At 42.6% G+C, this 19,902-nt stretch overlaps 4 protein-coding genes across 7 annotated transcripts; 2 read left to right on the top strand and 2 right to left on the bottom strand.

Moving 5' to 3' along the window:
- Window positions 1–121: 121 nt before the first annotated feature.
- prpf31 (PRP31 pre-mRNA processing factor 31 homolog (yeast)) lies at window positions 122–4,818 on the top strand. The gene is made up of 14 exons (XM_070966343.1): window positions 122–279; window positions 1,275–1,490; window positions 1,586–1,646; window positions 1,795–1,878; window positions 2,009–2,106; window positions 2,326–2,432; window positions 2,575–2,744; window positions 2,837–2,994; window positions 3,093–3,182; window positions 3,486–3,613; window positions 3,897–3,969; window positions 4,125–4,253; window positions 4,348–4,446; window positions 4,539–4,818. The coding sequence occupies exons 2-14, from the start codon at window positions 1,275–1,277 to the stop codon at window positions 4,650–4,652; spliced, it is 1,527 nt and encodes a 508-aa protein (XP_070822444.1). The 5' UTR covers window positions 122–279; the 3' UTR covers window positions 4,653–4,818.
- Window positions 4,819–5,760: 942 nt separating this feature from the next.
- On the bottom strand, window positions 5,761–14,794 carry cnot3a (CCR4-NOT transcription complex, subunit 3a). Of its 4 annotated transcripts, none has more exons than XM_070966405.1 (18): window positions 14,652–14,794; window positions 13,932–14,002; window positions 13,745–13,812; window positions 13,575–13,649; window positions 13,379–13,468; window positions 13,141–13,269; window positions 12,760–12,855; window positions 11,571–11,790; window positions 11,342–11,475; window positions 11,068–11,124; window positions 9,830–10,766; window positions 9,619–9,724; window positions 9,363–9,504; window positions 8,525–8,633; window positions 7,933–8,131; window positions 7,353–7,485; window positions 7,141–7,266; window positions 5,761–6,816 (listed from the first exon to the last, which is right to left on the bottom strand). In XM_070966405.1, exons 2-18 carry the CDS (start codon window positions 13,954–13,956, stop codon window positions 6,718–6,720), a joined length of 2,745 nt encoding a protein of 914 aa, XP_070822506.1. In that variant the 5' UTR covers window positions 13,957–14,002; window positions 14,652–14,794; the 3' UTR covers window positions 5,761–6,717. The 4 variants fall into 4 exon arrangements, with proteins under 4 accessions (XP_070822506.1, XP_070822508.1, XP_070822509.1 ...); XM_070966407.1 differs by having other exon boundaries at window positions 8,534–8,633; XM_070966408.1 differs by lacking the exon at window positions 11,068–11,124.
- Window positions 14,795–15,005: 211 nt separating this feature from the next.
- tfpt (TCF3 (E2A) fusion partner) lies at window positions 15,006–18,323 on the bottom strand. The gene is made up of 7 exons (XM_070966494.1): window positions 18,072–18,323; window positions 17,514–17,615; window positions 16,978–17,100; window positions 16,580–16,650; window positions 16,429–16,498; window positions 15,975–16,133; window positions 15,006–15,747 (listed from the first exon to the last, which is right to left on the bottom strand). The coding sequence occupies exons 2-7, from the start codon at window positions 17,613–17,615 to the stop codon at window positions 15,673–15,675; spliced, it is 600 nt and encodes a 199-aa protein (XP_070822595.1). The 5' UTR covers window positions 18,072–18,323; the 3' UTR covers window positions 15,006–15,672.
- Window positions 18,324–18,357: 34 nt separating this feature from the next.
- On the top strand, window positions 18,358–19,420 carry ndufa3 (NADH:ubiquinone oxidoreductase subunit A3). Its single transcript, XM_070966376.1, has 4 exons — window positions 18,358–18,420; window positions 18,663–18,737; window positions 19,053–19,130; window positions 19,232–19,420. The coding sequence occupies exons 1-4, from the start codon at window positions 18,378–18,380 to the stop codon at window positions 19,321–19,323; spliced, it is 288 nt and encodes a 95-aa protein (XP_070822477.1). The 5' UTR covers window positions 18,358–18,377; the 3' UTR covers window positions 19,324–19,420.
- Window positions 19,421–19,902: the final 482 nt, after the last annotated feature.

Here is a 19,902-nt window from a genome sequence, read left to right as displayed (position 1 = left end):
TTGTTTTATAACTGTAAAGCGCTGTATTTATAACCAAGAACACTCATAGAACCCCCTGTAGTGAGTCGCTCTGTTTGTAGTGAATTGACCTCATTACCCATAAAGCCGTGCGAAGGTTCTTACGTATTTAGTCTGCGACGAACGAAACAGAAGTGGACCACAGTTTGACGAGGAAAACATCGCACAACGAGTCGTTTTATCTTCATAAGGAAGAGCTTGAAGTCTCTATAGGACACATTTGTTTTTGTTTGTTTAGGCGACCGGAGTTTGAACTTAAAGGTGAGTTTGTGTTACTTAAAATGCGTCCAGTGACCTGACCGGCAGCGTTCAGCCAACGTTTGCTAACGCGAGCTAAACAGCTTCCATAAACCATACACCACATTAACGATACAAACACTGCCTTTGCTGGTGTGCAAACATCTCTACCAAATAACTACGTTTTCAGTTGTGGTCTAATTTATTTTAATGACATGCTTTATGACATGCTTATCGAACAGGGCCGAGATACCCTGAAATCACATGCTAACTCCAGATAGTTTTGTTTGTTTGTTTTCAAAAATACCCCTCATTTGTGTCATATGGTTTAGCGCTCACAAAAATCCTATTTGAAGTTTGTGATATTTTCTTGCTGTCTAAGGTGATAACTAACGATTATTCACACTATTGACTGATATTAATCTTATAAAATGTCTTTTCACGTGGTAAATTACCTGTGAAGTGTTGAAATTAAAGTGAAGTCAAGCAGAGAAAAACAAGCCGTTCTTTGCGATCGTGGAGCAACTTACAGTGAAACAGTGATCCAAATATATTTGAAACCCCTTACAATGAGGCAACGTGAGCTTGAGATCCCCCATCATAGGTTATCACTCCTCTGATTTTAGGCGACTGAAGAGGCAGAAGTGTCCATTATTGTGGAAAAAGAAAGCAAGAATTAGAGAGGACAGAAAGAAACATAAATGTGAACCGGCAAATCTATTTTATTCTCTCTTAATCACATTTATGTCCCTCTCACCATCATGTGATTCCTCAGAGGTTTATGGTCTATAACAGCAGGCCAGTAATGTGAACAGGACAGTGACATTTCATTTCCCTAGCTGGGAGTGTAAGGAAAACCAGAAATACAGTGTTTTGTTGTCTTGTAGATTTTATATTGAAATGGTTAAGACTGATGTACAGTGCTCACACTTTGGTAAAACCAGAAACTGATCTGCATACCCTGAATCTATCAAGCCAGCTTCCTCTAATGTCTTCAAATGATCTGCTGCTGGTTTTAGATGTCCCTGGCGGACGAGCTCCTGGCAGACCTGGAGGAGGCTGGAGATGAGGGGGAGGACGGGTTGTATCCAGAGGGAGAGGAGGGGGAGAGTGATGGAGAGGCGACGCAGGGAAGGACAGAAGGAGGGCTGGAGGACATCCCAGAGGAGATGGAGGTAGACTACAGTAAAGCTGAGAGTGTTGCGTCCATCGCCAAGCTACGCAATAGCAAACAGGTGGGTTGTATCACATGAGGGAATCGTACAGGCTGATATTTATAGTAATGCTTTTGTTCTGGTTATTCCCGCTAATCTTTACTTTTCGTCTACAGTTTTCAGAGATTATGGACAAAATTTCAGTGTATATTGGAAAGCAGCGCAAGAACTCAGAGGGTGAGTGTGAGCTAGTGCATGTTTTCCATTTTATGTTTGACAGTATGTTTTATGATTAAGCTTTCCTCACAACATTTCGCTCCAGCTGAATGTTAACAAAGGGTAAATTTGCTCTCATGGTGTTGATGTTTTTTTCTTAATCTTTTAGTCTCAGGTCCGGTCGAGGCTGACCCAGAATACAGACTGATCGTAGCAGCCAATAACCTCACAGTGGAGATCGACAATGAGCTCAGTGAGTTGGTTTTTCCTGGTTTTGTTTTAAAAAAAGAAGGAAAAAACAAAACAAAACAAAATGTGAAAGGTTTTATTTGTTCTGCTCTGTATTAACAGAGCTTTCACATGTTTTTCTGCCTGTGTTTCAGATATCATTCACAAATTTACTCGGGACAAGTACTCCAAGAGGTTCCCAGAGCTCGAGTCCCTGGTGCCAGATTCTCTCGATTACATCCGCACAGTCAAGGTGAGATGAGTTGAAATGTTTATTCGGCTTTTAGGTCAAAAACCCATTTCGATTAGAGAGCACTGCCCAGAGTTGGCAGAGCTCACAAATTCCACACCCTCAGAAATGATCATTAATATTAAGTCAGTCTGCTTTTTTTATTTAATTTGATTTATTTCCTGTTATTTTCTGGCATGTGGTTTGGGAATCATATGTTCTCCATTTGTGTCTCCTGCTCAGGAATTGGGAAACAATCTGGAGAAGTGTAAGAACAATGAAACTCTGCAGCAAATCCTCACCAACGCCACTATTATGGTTGTCAGCGTCACCGCTTCGACCACACAGGGGTGAGTCAGCAGACGTCTTTGGTTTATGGATTTTTAATTGCTACCATCCAGCTGACTGTGTCCTCACTGCCGCCGCCGTGGGTGACTGTCTCCATTTAAATGCTTATCAATACATTGACTTTGTGTATTTTCATGGCTTTAGCACCCTGCTAAGTGAGGAGGAACTGAAGCAACTGGAGGAGGCATGCGACATGGCTCTGGAGCTGAACCAATCCAAACACGGGATATATGAGTATGTAGAGTCCAGAATGTCATTCATTGCCCCAAATCTGTCCATCATTGTTGGAGCGTCAACAGCTGCCAAGATCATGGGTGAGTGATGCAAAAAGATCAGTTGTCATATCGTTTAAATGCACAGAGATTACATATGAAGATCGTTCTTGCTTTTCTCTCTCTGGCTGCAGGTATCGCTGGCGGTCTCACTAACCTCTCCAAGATGCCCGCCTGTAACCTGATGCTGCTGGGAGCTCAGAGAAGAACCCTGTCCGGCTTCAGCAGCACCTCCCTGCTGCCCCACACTGGCTTCATCTACCACTGTGATGTCGTGCAGTCACTCCCACCTGTCAGTACATATATTAACATAAACACACATTGCAGTGATTTTGTGCATTTAACAGGGGACCTTGCAGCTAATCTCTGTTTTCTTTTTCTGGTCTTCAGGACCTCAGGAGGAAGGCTGCTCGTCTAGTGGCTGCAAAGTGCACTCTGGCCAGCCGAGTGGACAGTTTCCACGAGAGTTCAGACGGCAAGGTGACCGTCCAAATGGAGCATGTACACATTAATGCTGTATTTATGATGAGCTGTACAGGCACACTCAATATTCTCTTGATCTAATGTACATGTATGGAGGACCAACATTTTACAAAAGTCTTATAATAAAATGCACTCCAACACAACATCAAAAGGCACAGCCTTAACCATTTCCATATAGTTAAAATTGCACCTCTTGCAGTTTTACAAGCGTTTTAATGTGTTTTTTGCATGCAGTATTGTTTGAGAAACATTAACTCATTTCTGGCTCTCTGAATATCTTATGTCTTTGTTTTTTTGCAGGTTGGCTATGATCTGAAAGAAGAAATAGAGAGGAAGTTTGATAAATGGCAGGAGCCTCCACCAGTGAAACAGGTCAAACCTTTGCCAGCTCCACTGGATGGACAGAGGAAGAAGAGAGGAGGAAGGAGGTACTGAAGCCGTCAGCTGCCCTGCACATGCAGAGTCCTACTCAACAGGCCACGGATTTAAAAGTGAAATGTGGAGAACAGCATGGAGGCTCGCTTGAAGCACAAACTGATCTATGGAACCTTTTCCTTTAGAGTAAATCTAAAACAAAACGAAGCACAATCCTGCTGCGTGTTGGAGCGCAACAAAAAGCTTACATAACACGCATAGCCAAGTTTAGAATACCACCATGAGCTCTAAATATGTAGAGTGTAACCAACACTGCTTGTTTCTTTCTACCTGAAGGTATCGAAAGATGAAGGAGCGTCTCGGGCTGACTGAGATCAGGAAACATGCCAACAGGATGTCCTTCGCAGAGGTCAGAACATACTTCTATCACGCCTCCTCTCTTCTTTAGCTATGCTTACTTCTGTTTAACCATCAAGTTAGATTGGACTGTTTTTTAACCCTATTTTATATTATTTGACATCAATGCATTTTTCGTTAAGCTAATTTCTTGATGTGGTGTTGCAGATTGAAGACGATGCCTATCAGGAGGATCTGGGCTTCAGTCTCGGTCAGCTGGGGAAGAGCGGCAGCGGGCGCGTCAGGCAGGCTCAGGTCAACGAGGCCACCAAGGCCAGAATCTCCAAATCCCTCCAGGTAAACTCAGTCGTGCCTCGTTTTCACTCCACGTTTGAGTCAAGGATCTTTCTCAGTCTTCTAAGTCTCTGTAATGTTTTGTTGTGTACGACAGAGGACGCTGCAGAAGCAGAGCATGACGTACGGAGGAAAGTCCACAGTCAGAGACCGCTCCTCAGGAACCAGCTCCAGTGTAGCATTCACTCCTCTACAGGTAGAAAGAGGCAGACGCTGTCTTGTATTGAATTTCTGCTGAGCACTATGAAGGTTTATTTTAGCTAATGACTGCTGTGCTCTCGTCTGCAGGGGCTGGAGATCGTGAACCCACAGGCTGCAGAGAAGAAGGTGGCTGAAGCTAACCAGAAATACTTCTCTAACATGGCAGAGTTCCTAAAAGTCAAGAAGGAAGCTAAGATGTGAACACACACACACACATACACACACCGTCATCCCGCGCATGGACAGTTGCACTCAACACTGCAGTGATAGCATATTTTCAATTCGTCTGACCTTGTGCTTTGTCCTGTATTTCGTTTACTATTAGATTTGTTTTGTTTTTCATTTGAATAAAATCTGTGAAGATTTCACAAAGCGTCCTGTCTTCCTTAGAGAAGCGAAAAGGGTTTAGTTGATATGAAATAACTTTGTTTTTGCCATTAAACTGATTTTTTTTTTTTTTTTTTTTTTTGAGAGCTACTGCACTCACCAAACTCAGGAGGTAGATTTACCAGAACAAATTAAAGTCAGGCTCGTCCAAAATGGAAAATAAGCAAATCTATATTCCCATGTAGGAACGACAGGACTTCACACACCGACTTGTAATTTCTTAAAAGTATTTATTGAAATTTTACAATCCTGTTATAACCCCGTTTTATGACATCTCCCATGCAGAACTGTGATGAGAAAAAATTGTAAATACGTCTTGAAATTCACATTTTAGCAATTTCTTAACTCACCTTCCCTTTCTGAAAACCTTAAAAGCCCAAAAAATAGAATCTATAAAAGGCAAAACTCTCATAACTTTGCTGTATTTTCCTTTTTTTCACATCCTCAATCCCCCCACCCCCCGAAAAAGCCTGAAAACTAATCACACACAACAGAAATTTTTGAACTGCAGTACAGATCTTAACGTTTTCGTGGTTGCTTAAATGGAAAAATCTGATTCAGTTTAACACTCCCCATTCAAACTGCCAAGAAAAGGTGGGATCTGTCCCACACCAGATTAAATCTTATTGTTCTTCAGGATAACACATGAACAACCACAGCAGATGAGACATTTCTTACTTGACCCGCCAGTTAAATCTACCACCAGACTTTTAGGATTTCTGTGTTTTCGCTCTACATGTAAACAGTTTGTCAGTGCACATTCACTGTATAGGGTTTTCACTCCAGGTATCAGGTGGTAAATTGAACAGTGGATTTGAGGATGAAGTAACATCAACAGAATAGAATAAAACCTTGGCTAACGGTGGGAAGTTGACTCAAACCAAACTCAGATTCATGATCCGATGCGGTCTGTGTATTTTGAGAGTAATTGAGAGGTGATTTGGGTACAGGTACATTCACGGCGCTTAGCGTGGCCTTTTGCCTCGAGGATGATGAGGATTCCTCGATGGCCAAAGAATCAAACATGAAGTACATTAATGTCTCAAACCCTATTTTTAAGATTTATTTTACAAGTTTATTAATTTGTCACAAACATGAATGCGCCATAATAATGCATTTTCTTTGACAGGTTAACTTACAAACATTTTATTTGTAAAGAGAGGGAGTCAGAGACCAGTTCAATTGCATAGCAATTTAATCCATGTCCAATAAGGACTCTTTCCCTGTCACAGGGAGAGGCCCTGTGGTCACTCTCAATCAGCGTTTTAATTGACCAAGACAATATCAATAAAACTATTGATAAACGCTCACTATCTCTAATAGTGACCATGTTCAACAGGCATCGTAGGGTCTTAAAAGAAGCCAGTCCTACACACCATGACTAAATGTCCACTGTACCTCCCCATTCTAAACCACCAAATTACAGTAAATACAAGAAGGGCAGTTTACTCAACAATCAAATCCAAGGTTTGTTTTGTGTCAAGTCAAAGGCTCATGTTGGGTAGGTGGTACAGAGAATCTTGTTGAAACGGAAAAAGAAAACAAAACATGAGAAACATGCATGGGGTAGGCTTTCCTAATGCCACATACTGAGTGTGCACACAGACAGGCACAAACGCAGATCTCTAATGAGAGCCCTCCCAGCACATGCAGCGTGATGCGTTTGATCAGGCCCATGGGGCATTTTTGTCAAAAGCAAAGCGCTGCATGAGGAGCAAGGGCTTCACGCTGAGATGCAGCCTATACAGACACCAGTCTCCATTTTAGGAGAGGGTTTCTACTACACATCACAATCTCTATCCACAGTTTGAAGTTCAGTCTCGGAATGTCAACAGCAGCACGTTTTGTCTCTTCTGTCCTTTCGCATCCCCCTGTCTCGTCACTGCAGGTCTCTGTCCTCGAGGTACCTGTACTCGAAGGTGAACCCCTCTTTCTTCCTCTGGCCCCATTTCTCATAGTCGAAGTAAATGTAAGTGCCCTGGAGGAACAGCAGAGCGGAGAGAATCATCATTCAAAGGCTCAAACCAACAAGTCCCCACACTAGTGTCTAACTTAAAAGACCAGTGTGTAGGCTTTAGTGACATCTAGTGGTGAGGTTGCAGATTGCAACCAAGTGAGCACCCACTCTTAAGGCCTTCTCTGAAGCAGTGCTTGGTTTGTCCCATTCTGGTTACTGTAGAAACATGATGGAGCACCACGGTGGACTCCATGTTAATATATAGAGCTCATTCTAAGGTAATGAAAGCACAATGATTCTACACACTGGACCTTCACGGAGAAAATGTGAACTGTGAGTCTGCACCTGTTCAAACTCGTCAGTGATAGTCTTGGGCTCCTCGTGCCTCTGGAACCACATCATGTACTTGGTGTGAAACCTCCATGACTGTTTCTTCAGAGCCTTGGCAGACAGATACTGAGCCTTGGTGCCCTGAGAGAGACCACAAAGACAGCAGTGAGCTTCCAAGCAGTAAGGTTGACAGGGAGTAAACACGGAGTGGGTGGGTTGGTTTTTACCTCCAGGTAGTAGAAGATGAAAAAGAGTGTTTCTGTGGACAGTCTCTGGTAGAACTCTATGGAGTCAGAGTGGTGCGGCGGTATCTGGTGATGGAAGGGCAAGGTGGGACACGGATTCCTCATCAGGTATTGCCTTTAGGACAGAAGCACAGAGTTAGAAAACCAAAGCAGAATCACGGCTTCCTACAGTCGTTTACATAAAAACCAAATGCGACAATAAAGGGCTTCACTTATGAAGAAAACCAGTGGCCCACCATCCAAACCAACCAAGTTATTGTTTGAGTGTTTTTAAGTTATTTTAGCAAATGTTACTCAAACAGGACTAAATAATGCATCTGAACAGAGAAATTCGCTCTCTTGCTTTTGATCTTTTTGTGAATAATAAAAGTAAATCGAACTTGTGAACAGACTTATGCTTAAAATATGCGTGCAGATCATGTAATACAGACTTGTATTTGTCGAGGAGTCCTGATAATATACAGTAAAAAATAAATGAAAAAGAATTGTATTGTTCACTCATATAATACCTATAAAATCATCAGCTCAAATTTGTGAAATGTAAGATGTATGGCACCCTCACCTGATTCTCTCGGAGTCGGAGGGGTGTGGCATGTGTGTCCACGCGGACTCCTGCATGGCCTGCTGGTAGAGCTGGTCTTTGGGGAGAGGGGTGGGGCCAAGCGGACAGACCCCAAGCGAGGGGGGGATGCTGACTTCCGAAACGGACGGCTGAGGGGCGGCGGGTGTGCCGGGCGCTGCAGATGAACCGGAGAAGATATCTGCAGGAGAAACAACAAGTGAAGGATTGAGTCGATGACACAAACACTGAGGGGACTCTTTTTTCCCCTCTTCCTCTCTCCTCCTTTGACTTCTTTTCAGAGCACTTTGCTATTTACGGATACTCTAGCAAAACACAAATATTTGTGACAAGCTTTGTCTTGAGAGTACGGCAGCAATCATCCTAAAAACTATGAGCGGCTTCCACAAATGTCAGCATCATCCACAACTGCAGCTGTTACAAGTACAAACATCGTCTGTTCATTCTAAACCTAATGTCACTTTAAGCCACCTCCTCTTTCGTAACCAGTCAGTGTACAAGTGACAGAAGGTTTACAGTGTAAAAATATGAGCGGATTATTCTTCAGTAAGTTAGTGCAGAAAAACCGTCTGACCGTTCCGACCTCTGTCTGTTAGGTGCAGGTTGGGAATCTCTCCATCTAGGCCTGATCCCAGCGCTGCTCTCTCAGCCATCGCCTTCAAAGAACTGAGAGGCTCAGGAGCCTAAAGAGGGAACGAGACAACAGAGTGGATGATAAGTAAAATTAAGCTGGGGAGAGAAAGGAAAATCCACAGTTCTGGGCATATATAATGAGCGGTATATGGGAATATTGGGAACAACATATTAGTGCAGAAAATTAATTATGGAAACCAACTACTATTATAGCTGCCACACTAAAAAAGTCCTCCTCCTCCTCTTGCCTAAAATTATGCAGCCCCAGCCAGCAACATTTATTAACAATGACCTGTATTTGATAAACTGAGCCATGTACTCGAGACAAAATTTGCCAACTCATCTAAATAAGTTTGTTTTCTGGCACAGTTAACATATGTCAACAGCTTGCACTGCCTTCTTCATGGTGCAGTGAAAAGAAGGAAAATTGGGCATTTGCTTGAGTCCAAATATATCTTGGCATGACATAACTTTCATCTAAATGTATCACTGGTAAGTGTGGGCCTCTGTGTTTGGTATAAATGTGGCCTGGAGCAGAGGTCTGTGGGCAGCCAGGGATGTTTTCATAATGGGATTTACAGCAGAGCACATCAGCGTTCTCGTGTCTCGTGGTCATGTACCAAACAAAAGTACTTAAAAAGTACCAATGTCAGCATAGTCATTTGGTAATTTTAAAATAGTCCAGATATGGCTACTCGATTAGACCATTGTGTGGCTCTGATAAAGGGCTCTATCTCAGTCAACAAGTCCATTTTCAAATCACCGCTGTGCTGTCTGACCTTGAGGCTCTCAGAGGCCTGTGTGTAGGAGTGAGGCCCGTTGAGAAGACTCCCTCCTCCAGGTGTGCTGTCTGAGAACGAGGGGGACGGAGAGCTGGGAGGCAGGGTGATGGAGCTGATTAAACTGGGACCGTTGTCCATCCTGCACCAAGTCCAGTGGGAACAGAGAGAGACAAGTTAACAACTGTCACACAAAGAATGAGAAGAAGTGCGCAGAGTTTGCAGACTCAGATCAAGTGGCTGACAGATCACTCACGGCTGACTGGTTGAAGAACTGAGAGATGAGGGTTGGCTGCTTTGTGACTGGCTCGGTGTGCTTAGAGCTGATTCTGTGGAGCTCTCTGCCACTACAGCACTGTAACCTGTGAGCAGGTGGAGGGAAAATTATAAAACACACCATGAAGAGAAGACAACATCAACTTAGTGTAACAGTGTCACACGTGGCAAAGCATGACAAGTTAACCTACTTGTGCTTCCGTTTTGCTTCAGTCCACTGGGTGGTCTAGCAGGAGCAGCGTTCACCCCTACTCCCCCAACCACTCCGACATTCCCTCCATTGCCTCCCATCATTCCAACTACTCCTGGGGTAGTGCTGACAGAACTCGGGGGCACCTGAGAGGCACCGGGGGCTACGTTTTGCCCAGGAACCAGACCCAGAATGCTCCCACTCAAAGAGCTGTGGGCCGGGCTGGAACCTAGCAAACCGAGCCCTGTCCCTGCCCCGTTGGTGGTGACTCCACTGGAGCCAGAGGTGGGGATGGAAGTGCTGCTCTCCACTGAAATGCTGGACTGGGTGGTGCTGCTCAGACCCAAGCCTCCTGATGCTGCTGCCTGAGCGTAAGGGGCAGGTGTGGAGCCTGAAATGAGCCCTGCCATTGTGTTTAGAGGAGTGGGATGCCCACCCAGGCCTAAACCAGCCATTTGGTTGGCACTGCTGGTCCCCGTCATGCCAACCTTGCTCAATCCCAGCCCCAGCCCAAGTCCCAAACTGGATGCCGGGGTGGGCCCAGGTGTGGGCTGAGACTGGGAGTTGGGAGCTGATGAAATGGGTGTGCTGGGCGTGGGGAGAGAGGGGGCAGTTGAGGCTGGGAGGAGAGGGTTGCTGGGCGGGCTGGGGGTGTTGTTTGAGGGGATAGAGGGTTTTGTCTGTGATGGCGGCTGCTGTTGTTGCTGCGGTTGGTTTGGTGGCTGAGGTTGTTGCTGCTGCTGCTGTTGTGCAGGTTGATGCTGATGTTGCTGCACCGCACTGCTGAAGCTCCCTATAAGACTGCTGCTTGTGGGAACCGCAGAAATGCCTCCGACTACACTTGCCATGGACACAAGGGAGGAGGACGAAGAAGACCCAGAGGTGGTGGAGGAAGAGAAGGAAGATAGCAAGGATGGTGTGCCGTTCTTCACAGGTGACTGAAAGTGACAAAGCACCAGAAAAAAGGCATTTCAGACAAAACTGTCCTGAGGGCAACCACAGCTGTACAAAGTGTATGAAGAGCAAATTTACTGTGAGCTACTGAGGCCCATATGTGCAGGAGGTGGTACAAACTAAATCAGAAGTCTCCAACCATGGTCCCACAGACAAAGAGCATGTTCCATTTCAGTGCCTGAGAGGTCAAAACCCTTCAGCCACCGTGATTCTCCAGGACCAAGGGTGAAGAGTGCTGCACTACACTGTTCATCTACTGGCACAGCACAGATGAGAGCCTCTCACCTGACTAACTTCACTGTCTGTCGACCGTCCCCTTTTCTTATCGTCCTCTGAGTTCTCCTATAGGAGGAGATACCTTGATATGACAATCCACTTTTGAAATGTTGATTCAGCAAACGAGTCAGCGGATTACAGCGCAATCGGTCTTGTAGAACTTTTAACTCAATGCAAACGTCAGAGAGGAAATGTGCAAAATCATGTCAGAATGTACTTTTTCTACAAAGCATCTATGTCACACATCAGCCCACGTTGTACTGATATGAAGACAAGGACTTACAGCAGTGCAAGTGGCCGGGGATGGAGGGATGGGTGAAGAGGAGGTGGTGGAAGTAGGAGTGCTGCTGGAGTGGAGATACATTTCATCTTCCACATTACCCTGACCTGACGGAGAAGTTGCAACTAATGCTGCAGCTGCAAGAGAAAGACAGGAGACAGCTGGTGTTATCATAGCCCCCCCGATGTCTGCTGAATGAATAAAAACCTCATCCTAACACCCGACAACTCACGGATGTCTTCCAGGTCTAAGTCATCATACAGGAACTCATTTTCCTCAAAGTCCGGGTCTTGGGAGGAATCAATGTAGTATTCGACGTCATCTTTGATCTTCTGAATAGCGTCCACTGCTATTGAGTCATTGTCCAGCATTCGTAAAATGGTCTCCAACATGCGAATGTGGAATCTATGCCTCTCAATCAAACGCTTGAGCTCTTCAATGCGATCCTGCTTCTACATGACAGAGAGAGGACAAGCATGTGTTGATAGATGTTTGATACACATTTGAGCTAAAGTTTTGGCAACAGCCCTGGAACTCAAACCACTTTCTGATGCCCCCAAAAATTTATTGAATTTTCCAACCAGTTAATAAACTTCTTACAACATTGGTGTTACCAATTACACCAGACATTTTACAAAAACAGACATCTGTTGTTGACGCTCAAAATCTGGAGAGGTTTTGCTGCAGAGCCCATTTTACTGGCCTCACTCCTGAGGTGTTCTTGAAGGTGTTCTTGAAGGTGTGTGTGTGTGTGTGTGTGTGTGTGTGTGTGTGTGTGTGTGTGTGTGTGTGTGTGTGTGTGTGTGTGTGTGTGTATAGAGGTGTTGCCCACAGATGCTGCCCCTTCATCAAAGTTTACAGATTGCCTCATGAACATTATCAGTCCCTACAAGCATTGAGCTTAAATCTGAAATATTGCCAAAGGAGTGCTTTTTCGTTTCGCTCTGACACCAAGTCCTCAGCCATCGTCCTGTCGGGTTAACTTCACTAACCCTCATCATGTAATAAGTTAAAACTGAATCCTGTTACTCCAAGTGACTCCGCTGCATAGCACAGACACTTTCAGTTTACAAATTAGCGTTTTTTTCAAATTTGATATGTGTGGGTGCTGATACATGAAAATTAAAGAAATTAGTTTTCATTCTTAAAAAACAAAGAAAAACAACAGCGTTGGTCGTTAGCCACGTAATGTAATTGATGTGTTATCGGTAAATGCCCAAACATTGTGTAACACCAGTGACACCGACTACTGTGGCAAGCCTGGTGATGACTAGTCGACTAACAAAATCTTCGGTTGGAGGCAGCCCTACTGACTACATGGGAATACACTACACTGGATATACACAGGAATTACAGTACTGTCCTGAGTGTGTTAAAAATAAACATTTGTTAAAAAAAAAAAACGAGAAGGGAGGACTTACCTCTTTATCGCCTTTCTTTTTTCTCGTCTGAACCGAAAGAGATTCCACCTCACTTTCAAACTGATCCACCTGCATATTTAGAGTGTCTATCGTGTTCTGCAGATGAAGAAGAAGTCAGGGGGAAAAAAGCAGAGCATGAGACTGTCTCCTTTAATGACCCACTGCTGATACGTTTTGCACTTTTTCTTTCGTCTTTGGCACGCAGTTGAGAAAGTTGTAAACAAACATTCAAGCAAACAATTTACAAAACAACTGTGTTCTGTTTTCATTCTGAAGTTCTGCACTTTTTCTTTCGTCTTTGGCACAAGGTTGAAAAAGTTGTAAACAAACATTCAAGCAAACAATTTACAAAACAGGTATCAATAACGGTGGACGTATTACTGTTAGCCACTGTCCCGTTTCCTCCTTTTCCCTCTGAGCTGGATCCACTTTCTGGGCGAGCCCCAGGCCTTCTTTAGAGTAGGCTTTTGTTTTTGTTTCCCGTTCTACAACCTTGAACCGCTCCATTTGCTAAAGAAAGAAAAATCACAAAGGTCTTAATTAATAGACTGTTATGATGAGCTGAGGACACTTTGCTGAGACAATGATAACCTAAATACAAAAAGATGGAGAAACATACCGTCTCTATAAGTTTGCGGTTCTCGACTAGCTGCCGTTTGTCTTTGATCTCGTTTGAGGCCACCCATGTTTTTATCTGATCTCTCAATCGCTGCAAAGACAGATCATGAAAACATTGGAACATTATCGGTTTCAAATGTGCAACTTTCAAGAGCGCAGATGAAGGACAATGTGAATAAAATGTTAACTGGTCTTACCTGTAGTTTTTTAATCTCTTTCTTGAGGTCAGCCTCGTATTTTTCTTTCTGGTTTGCATTGGCTGCGTTGTGGAGCTAAAATATAGATGAATACATGAGCCACTTTAGGTTTAACTGCATCAGTTTTTGAAACAGAGTAACAAATAAATGCAGGATCAAAGATTTCTTACCTTTTGCCAAATGTCTTCAAACTGTTCTACACCTTCAGCTACTTTTTTCAAACATCTGTCGATCTCACCTGAGGAGATTAAAAAACATGTGGTCCAACATCACAGCATACAAAGTTCTGGGTCTCTGTGCAAGATGCCAGGCAGCGTAATGGATCCTGTGCAACATCAGTTTCACCAGCAGTCTTACCTTGAAGTTTTCTCTTGTCAGCCATGGCTCTGACTACGACAATGTCCACATTCCGTCTGTCACAAAGTTAGCTATACACAGAAAACAAAATGTGTACCAATAAATCGCTCAAACAAAACACGAATACCTTCAACAGAGCAATTAGTACATCAGTTTCCTGAGTGGAACTGACGTTAACTCCAGCTAGCTGGCCAGTTAACGTTAGCTGCACAAATAACGTTATCTTCTCGGACTCTAAGGACACTTATGACCAGAACTTCAGTATGTCCGTTTATCTACCATTACATTTTCGTTGGCTGATCTTACTGTTACCAATATGACTGACATGGTTGTCAGCTAAAATTAGCCACCTAGCATGCTAACATTACTGAGCGAACGTTAATACTAGCCAGTTTCTTAGCTCGTCCACCTCGCTCGGTTACTACCTGGCCCGCTTCAAAACAAGTACCACGGAGCATGTTGATGGATAGGTCATATTCATGCATTACTATTTTGGGGTCCAGTATAGCTTTTATATGGTGGTTTTACGTTGTGAAAGGCACAATATAGCAGAGTCCGTTATAATCGTTAACCTGCAAGCTAATACAGCTAACTGTCTGGCTAGCTAATACATAAAATGTTAGCTAGCTAGCAGCTTAGCTAGCCAGCTAGCCAAATTTAGGAAAAAGGGAAACTGGGTCAACCCAACCATCTAGATTTATACATGTTTACGACATTTACCTAGGGTATGGACTTTCGTTTGTCTTTTTTCAAATACAGCCAAAACTAATTCCAGAAAGTCTTCTTTACTTCCAAATTGTGTTTTCTTTTCGACAAGCTCGCTCACTGTAATGTAGCTGAAGATGGACGGTAGCTAAAATCCCACCTCCGCGTTTGAGCCCCGCCCTAAATCTAATCTTCGAGAATTGATTGGACAGAAGTCATGCCTGTCACTGAGACACATCCGCTGGAGCGACACAAAACCAGAACTGCATCTGAAATCAGACAATCCTAGTATTTCTTCACTGGAACATTTCTATTTAGTTTATCTTTACTAGTCGTTGTATGGATAATGCCACAATGTTTTAGTTTAGATATTGATTCATGGTGACAGATTTTTTTTTATTATTATTTTGAAAAATTAAAGAAACTACTTACAGACATACTTCATATTTCTACCTGGACCTGAAACGTTTTTAACTACTGTCTAAAAACACAATAAAACACACAGGAGTTTTGCATCAGTTTTTAAAGTTTAAATTGTTGGTCAGATGAGAACAACCTTTAAAAGTTAAAAACATGAGTTCAACAAACTCCAAAACAAAACAAACTAAAAATGTCATAAATGGCAGTCTGTAATACTTTAATATTAATCATGGATCTGCCTGCTGATATAAAATCCAGAACCATTGATAGTATCCAGAAATGTATTGAGAAATCCATTTATAAACAAGTCTGCTGCCCTGATAATTGTATCTGGGTTGCTGTCCATGACAGCATGAACTGTTTGCCATAGTTATGTGTTGACACCAAATCTTAGTACAAAATATGACAAAATTAAATAATGTATACAAAACAAATGTATATATGCACCAGATGAATGACATTTCATTCTTTCTTACATGAATTTGATCTGCTCAAAAACGTTCAAGTAAAACTACAAACAGTGCAAAACCTGGTTGAACAAAGGCAGCGGCTTTACTAAACAGTTGAAGAAACTGGGGGCTCCTTCATCATCGTCATATCCAAGGCAGTGCAACAATCAGTGAGACAGAGAGGTTGGACTGGGCATTTCTCCAAACTGCGTCTCTGCCAACACTGAAATGTCTGGTTCAGTCTGGGAAAAGAAGCCGAAACTCAATTCAACAGAAAATCAATTATTCTACACCGTCAGATGTCTGAATGCTGACATTAAGGAGATGTAACTGCATTTAAAACCACCCACTGATGCATCCACAACCACACACACGACAAGACACGGAGCACATTGTAAGGAACTGATCAAGGTCTCTAATACTGCACACTTGAACGGACAACAGCACTTCAGCAGACCTCTTCATCTACCTGCTGGTCTTTCTCCTTTTCTTGCCGTGGAATTCGGTGCCTCCTCTTCTTTGGTCCAGCAGTGTGATGCAAAGCTGCGGATGAAGTGGAACCAGACACACCATTGAGGCGGTCATCCTCCACTCCAGCAGCAGCATCTAAAGGGGTTCCAGACTCATCCTGAGAGAGGAACAAGTGAAAAAATGTAACAGAATATTATCCTGGATTTAGTGAAATTATTCCATTCTCCATGGGTGCTTAACATTTCTTGTGCATCAACTGGATCAAGTCATAGAAAATAGAAGCTTGGGACTGATAGGAAATACTAAAATCAAACATATAATTTTTACTTTATTCAGTCTGCGTCAGCAATTGTCCATAACCACCATTTGAGCTGATTTGTAATTATTTTCAGAAACCTGTGATGAGTGCTTTCTATTCTTCTTTCAAAGGTATCTGTCCATCTAATTCTCACCTCTAGAAGTATGGTGAGCTGGGCGTTTCTGTAGTCATCCCCATGAGCATCTAAAGTCTTCATGAGAAACCTGTAAGATTAAAATAATCTTCAGATGGGCCATCTAGTGGAAAATGTCCTAGAAGACGTAAAGAAAATGGAGATACTGTACCGCCTCTCTTTCTTCAAGCGCCGTGTAATTCTTTGTACTTGGTGAAGACGACCAAGAATCTTCTGATTCACCTGATAAAGAAACATTTGGACGGAATTTTAGGGTTTTCTTTCCAGACATGTGTCACTTAATAACACGGTGAGGAAAAGCAACAGAATAACTAGAAAGTCTTTATAAAGAAAAAACATAATGCTTTTGCATTGCATTTGCAGTTCTACCATAATATCAGTGGATCTGAAAGGAAAATATATCAGAAATTAGTAGGTTTGAACTAGAACTAGAACTAGATGATAACAAATCCAAACATGACCCATATTCACATTTCACAAGACACGCAGACAGGAAGTGTGTGCAAAATTACACACATATATGCATGCTTTATGCAAGCTTGCACGCACCTGTTCAATTTCTTTACACCTCCTGCTCAAAGCCAGATATTTCCTCTTGTCAAGAGCTCTTCTCTCTTCATCCTCGTATGCTGTACTCTCCAGCAGCTCATTGCCTCCTGGGCCCAGCTCCACCTGGAGGAAACAACTCTTGTTTCTGTCTTGTGTTTGGCTATCTGTGTGTTTTTGTCGGTGTCTTAGCAGACCCTATCACTCCACCCACTAAACCACATTAAATATCTTCTTCTCCAACTCTAATAGAATTCTAAATGTAAGAAATTTTGGCAGGCATAGATGACATTTATGGCACTTAGGGCACATTTAAGTAAGATTCTGTATCAAGGGTGTGACTGTAGCCTCTTCCTTTAAAGACTGGGCTAAATCAGGGCCAAGATGCAGTATGTAAACTGGTAATATTAATGACTTGGTACAATGAGTGTGAAGACAGCTACACACAATGCTTCTTGTGAGTTTGGCACAGGGAGCACTGGCTAGATGTTAACACTTACTGACATCAACATTCCTATTAACCTGACCATGACCATTACCTCCCCTGGTCCCAGCTCCACACCACCAGGCTCCAGCTCTGCCTCCAAAATGTGTCCTCCAAACAGAGGAGGCAGAGCCAAACCAGAGAAATCCTCCATCATCTGGAAGAAGATTTTGTGTTTTCATTAAAAAAAGAAGAAAGAAAACTGAACACATTATTACTATTGTGGAGGCATTTTTAAATATCAGAGTCAGTTTAAGGGGTCAAGCATGTATGTGAATGTTACACACACAAGGTATATAGCTATATAATTTTGAGTCAAAGTTCTTGTACATATCAAATATGAACAACAACATGCAGTGCCTATATACATATCCACTGGAAGAAATATTGAATAATTAGTGGTTACGTGCAGTATACATGTACACGTCTATATACAGTAACGTTATATACTGCGTGCTTAGCTTTGTATTAGACGATGATGATGACGTTATATACACATACAGCAACGTTTTAGTGAGTATTTAGAGTACTACTGAAAATACTCGTTACATTAAGGCTAGCTATCATCGACTATCATGCTAAATAACATGCTCTAAATCCTCCCAGTACTTACATTTATGTATGTTAAGTCCAAAAACAGTGGTATGTCCTCAGCAGCAACTCTGTCCTGCGGTGTTAAAGCTCCTCTACAAACTGTTTGACGGGCTCAGACTGTGTATTACTCTTCGGTTACCACAGTCAGCTTAGCTAAAACCGTTTGCTAACATCATACTATATCCTCGCTGGACTGAATGTACTTGACTGATACCAAACGTCAAACCAAGCTACAACAGTTCCTCCTTCACACACGTCGCTAATCTAATGTTTTTACGCGACGGTCGCAGAAATTATACGTCGGTTTGTATTTACTACATTTCCCATGATCACCCGCTCGGTGCAAACTTCCCAAGGCAACATGGCGGGTATGCGAATATTTTGTCGTGTTTTGTACATCTATCTCATACATTTAGCTTTAAGAAGATTTCCGAATAGCATAAACAGATCATTTAAGCATTCTAAACCACGCTAACGAGGTCTCAGAGTTACTTTATCTCGATGATATTCATTCGAAAAACATGACCTTGGGTGTGCTGCTAACGTTAGCTAACCGTAGGTTGACCGTCAGTTGTGGTGGATTTTAACCTGCTTTGTTTTCTGTATGCAGGAATCGCAGCGTTCCTGAAGAATGCATGGAATAAGGAGCCTGTTATCCTGACCTCCTGTGCTATTGGGGTGGTAGGTGAGTAACCAGCCTCATATACCCAGTTCATGTTAGTGATAGACGGAAGCACAACATTGTACAGTAGGGCACTTGTGCACACTTGTACAATAAGATTACACTGGCATATATGTACGTTACGTCAGCTGTCTTCACGTTCATTAACTACATAAGACGTGCTCAACATAACAAGTAAATCATAACAACAGATAAGCCTTTCAAAAATTACCATTTAATTTTACCTTAACCAGTGACTCTGTCAACTGGCCAGTGTAGACACGTGTCATTAATATATTGTATGTATTAACCTTTACCATTGAACGTTTATTTCCTCAGGTTTTATTATTCCATTGATCAGTCCCTTCACAAGGTATTCAGGAATGATCAATTCAGCTGTACCATACACCTACCCAGGTAAGCCATGTTGCTGATCATTTCACAGCAGGTTGTGTTTGAGTGTCACTGAAAGCTCTGGGCATTTCAGCTATTAATTGAACTCTCCTTTCCCATTGCAGTCCCTGTGCGAGATGATGGAAACATGCCTGATGTCCCTGCACATCCACGTGACCCACAAGGAAGAAGCTTGGAATGGCTTAAAAATCTGTAACTTTTTACCAATCAACTCTTGTGCTGATCCTCTTCTTCATATGTGTCTGCATATCTGCCCCACTTGTCCCACAATAAAGATTGTCTATTTAATTCTACTGTTGTGCCACATTGTTTGGTTTGGATACATTTAATACATTTGGATTGAAGGCATGGTTACTACATGATAACATCACATTAGTCTAATTGCATGAATTGAAGAAGGCGTAAGACTAGACTAGACTAGACTCTAGTCTAATAGCGTTTTGTGATTTGGACTTTGAAAAAGTTTTTCACATACCTTGTAAGAGTAAACCTTAAAATGACCTGAACTCCAGCTTTCCGGACATTTTTTCTGTCAGATGACTCAGTGTTAAGATTTCTGTTTGATTTTCCAGAACAGATTGTGAGTGTTTTGAAACTAAGCTTCAACGCAACCCTGATCCTTCAGAAGGGGCTTAACCTGACAAAGCTGAAATCAGATTAACATTGTTTAAAAATGAATTCCTTTTTTCATACCAACATCATTCTCCTGGAATGATTAAGTAAGGAAGCAGTGTGTGGAGCAGTACTGCATTACAAAATATAGACTCAGCTGCTA

Source organism: Chaetodon trifascialis, chromosome 7 (genome assembly GCF_039877785.1).
Source record: "Chaetodon trifascialis isolate fChaTrf1 chromosome 7, fChaTrf1.hap1, whole genome shotgun sequence".
NCBI lineage: Eukaryota > Metazoa > Chordata > Actinopteri > Chaetodontiformes > Chaetodontidae > Chaetodon > Chaetodon trifascialis.
The sequence above is the reverse complement of the archived record's forward strand: the minus strand, read 5'-3'. Positions and strand labels throughout refer to the sequence as shown.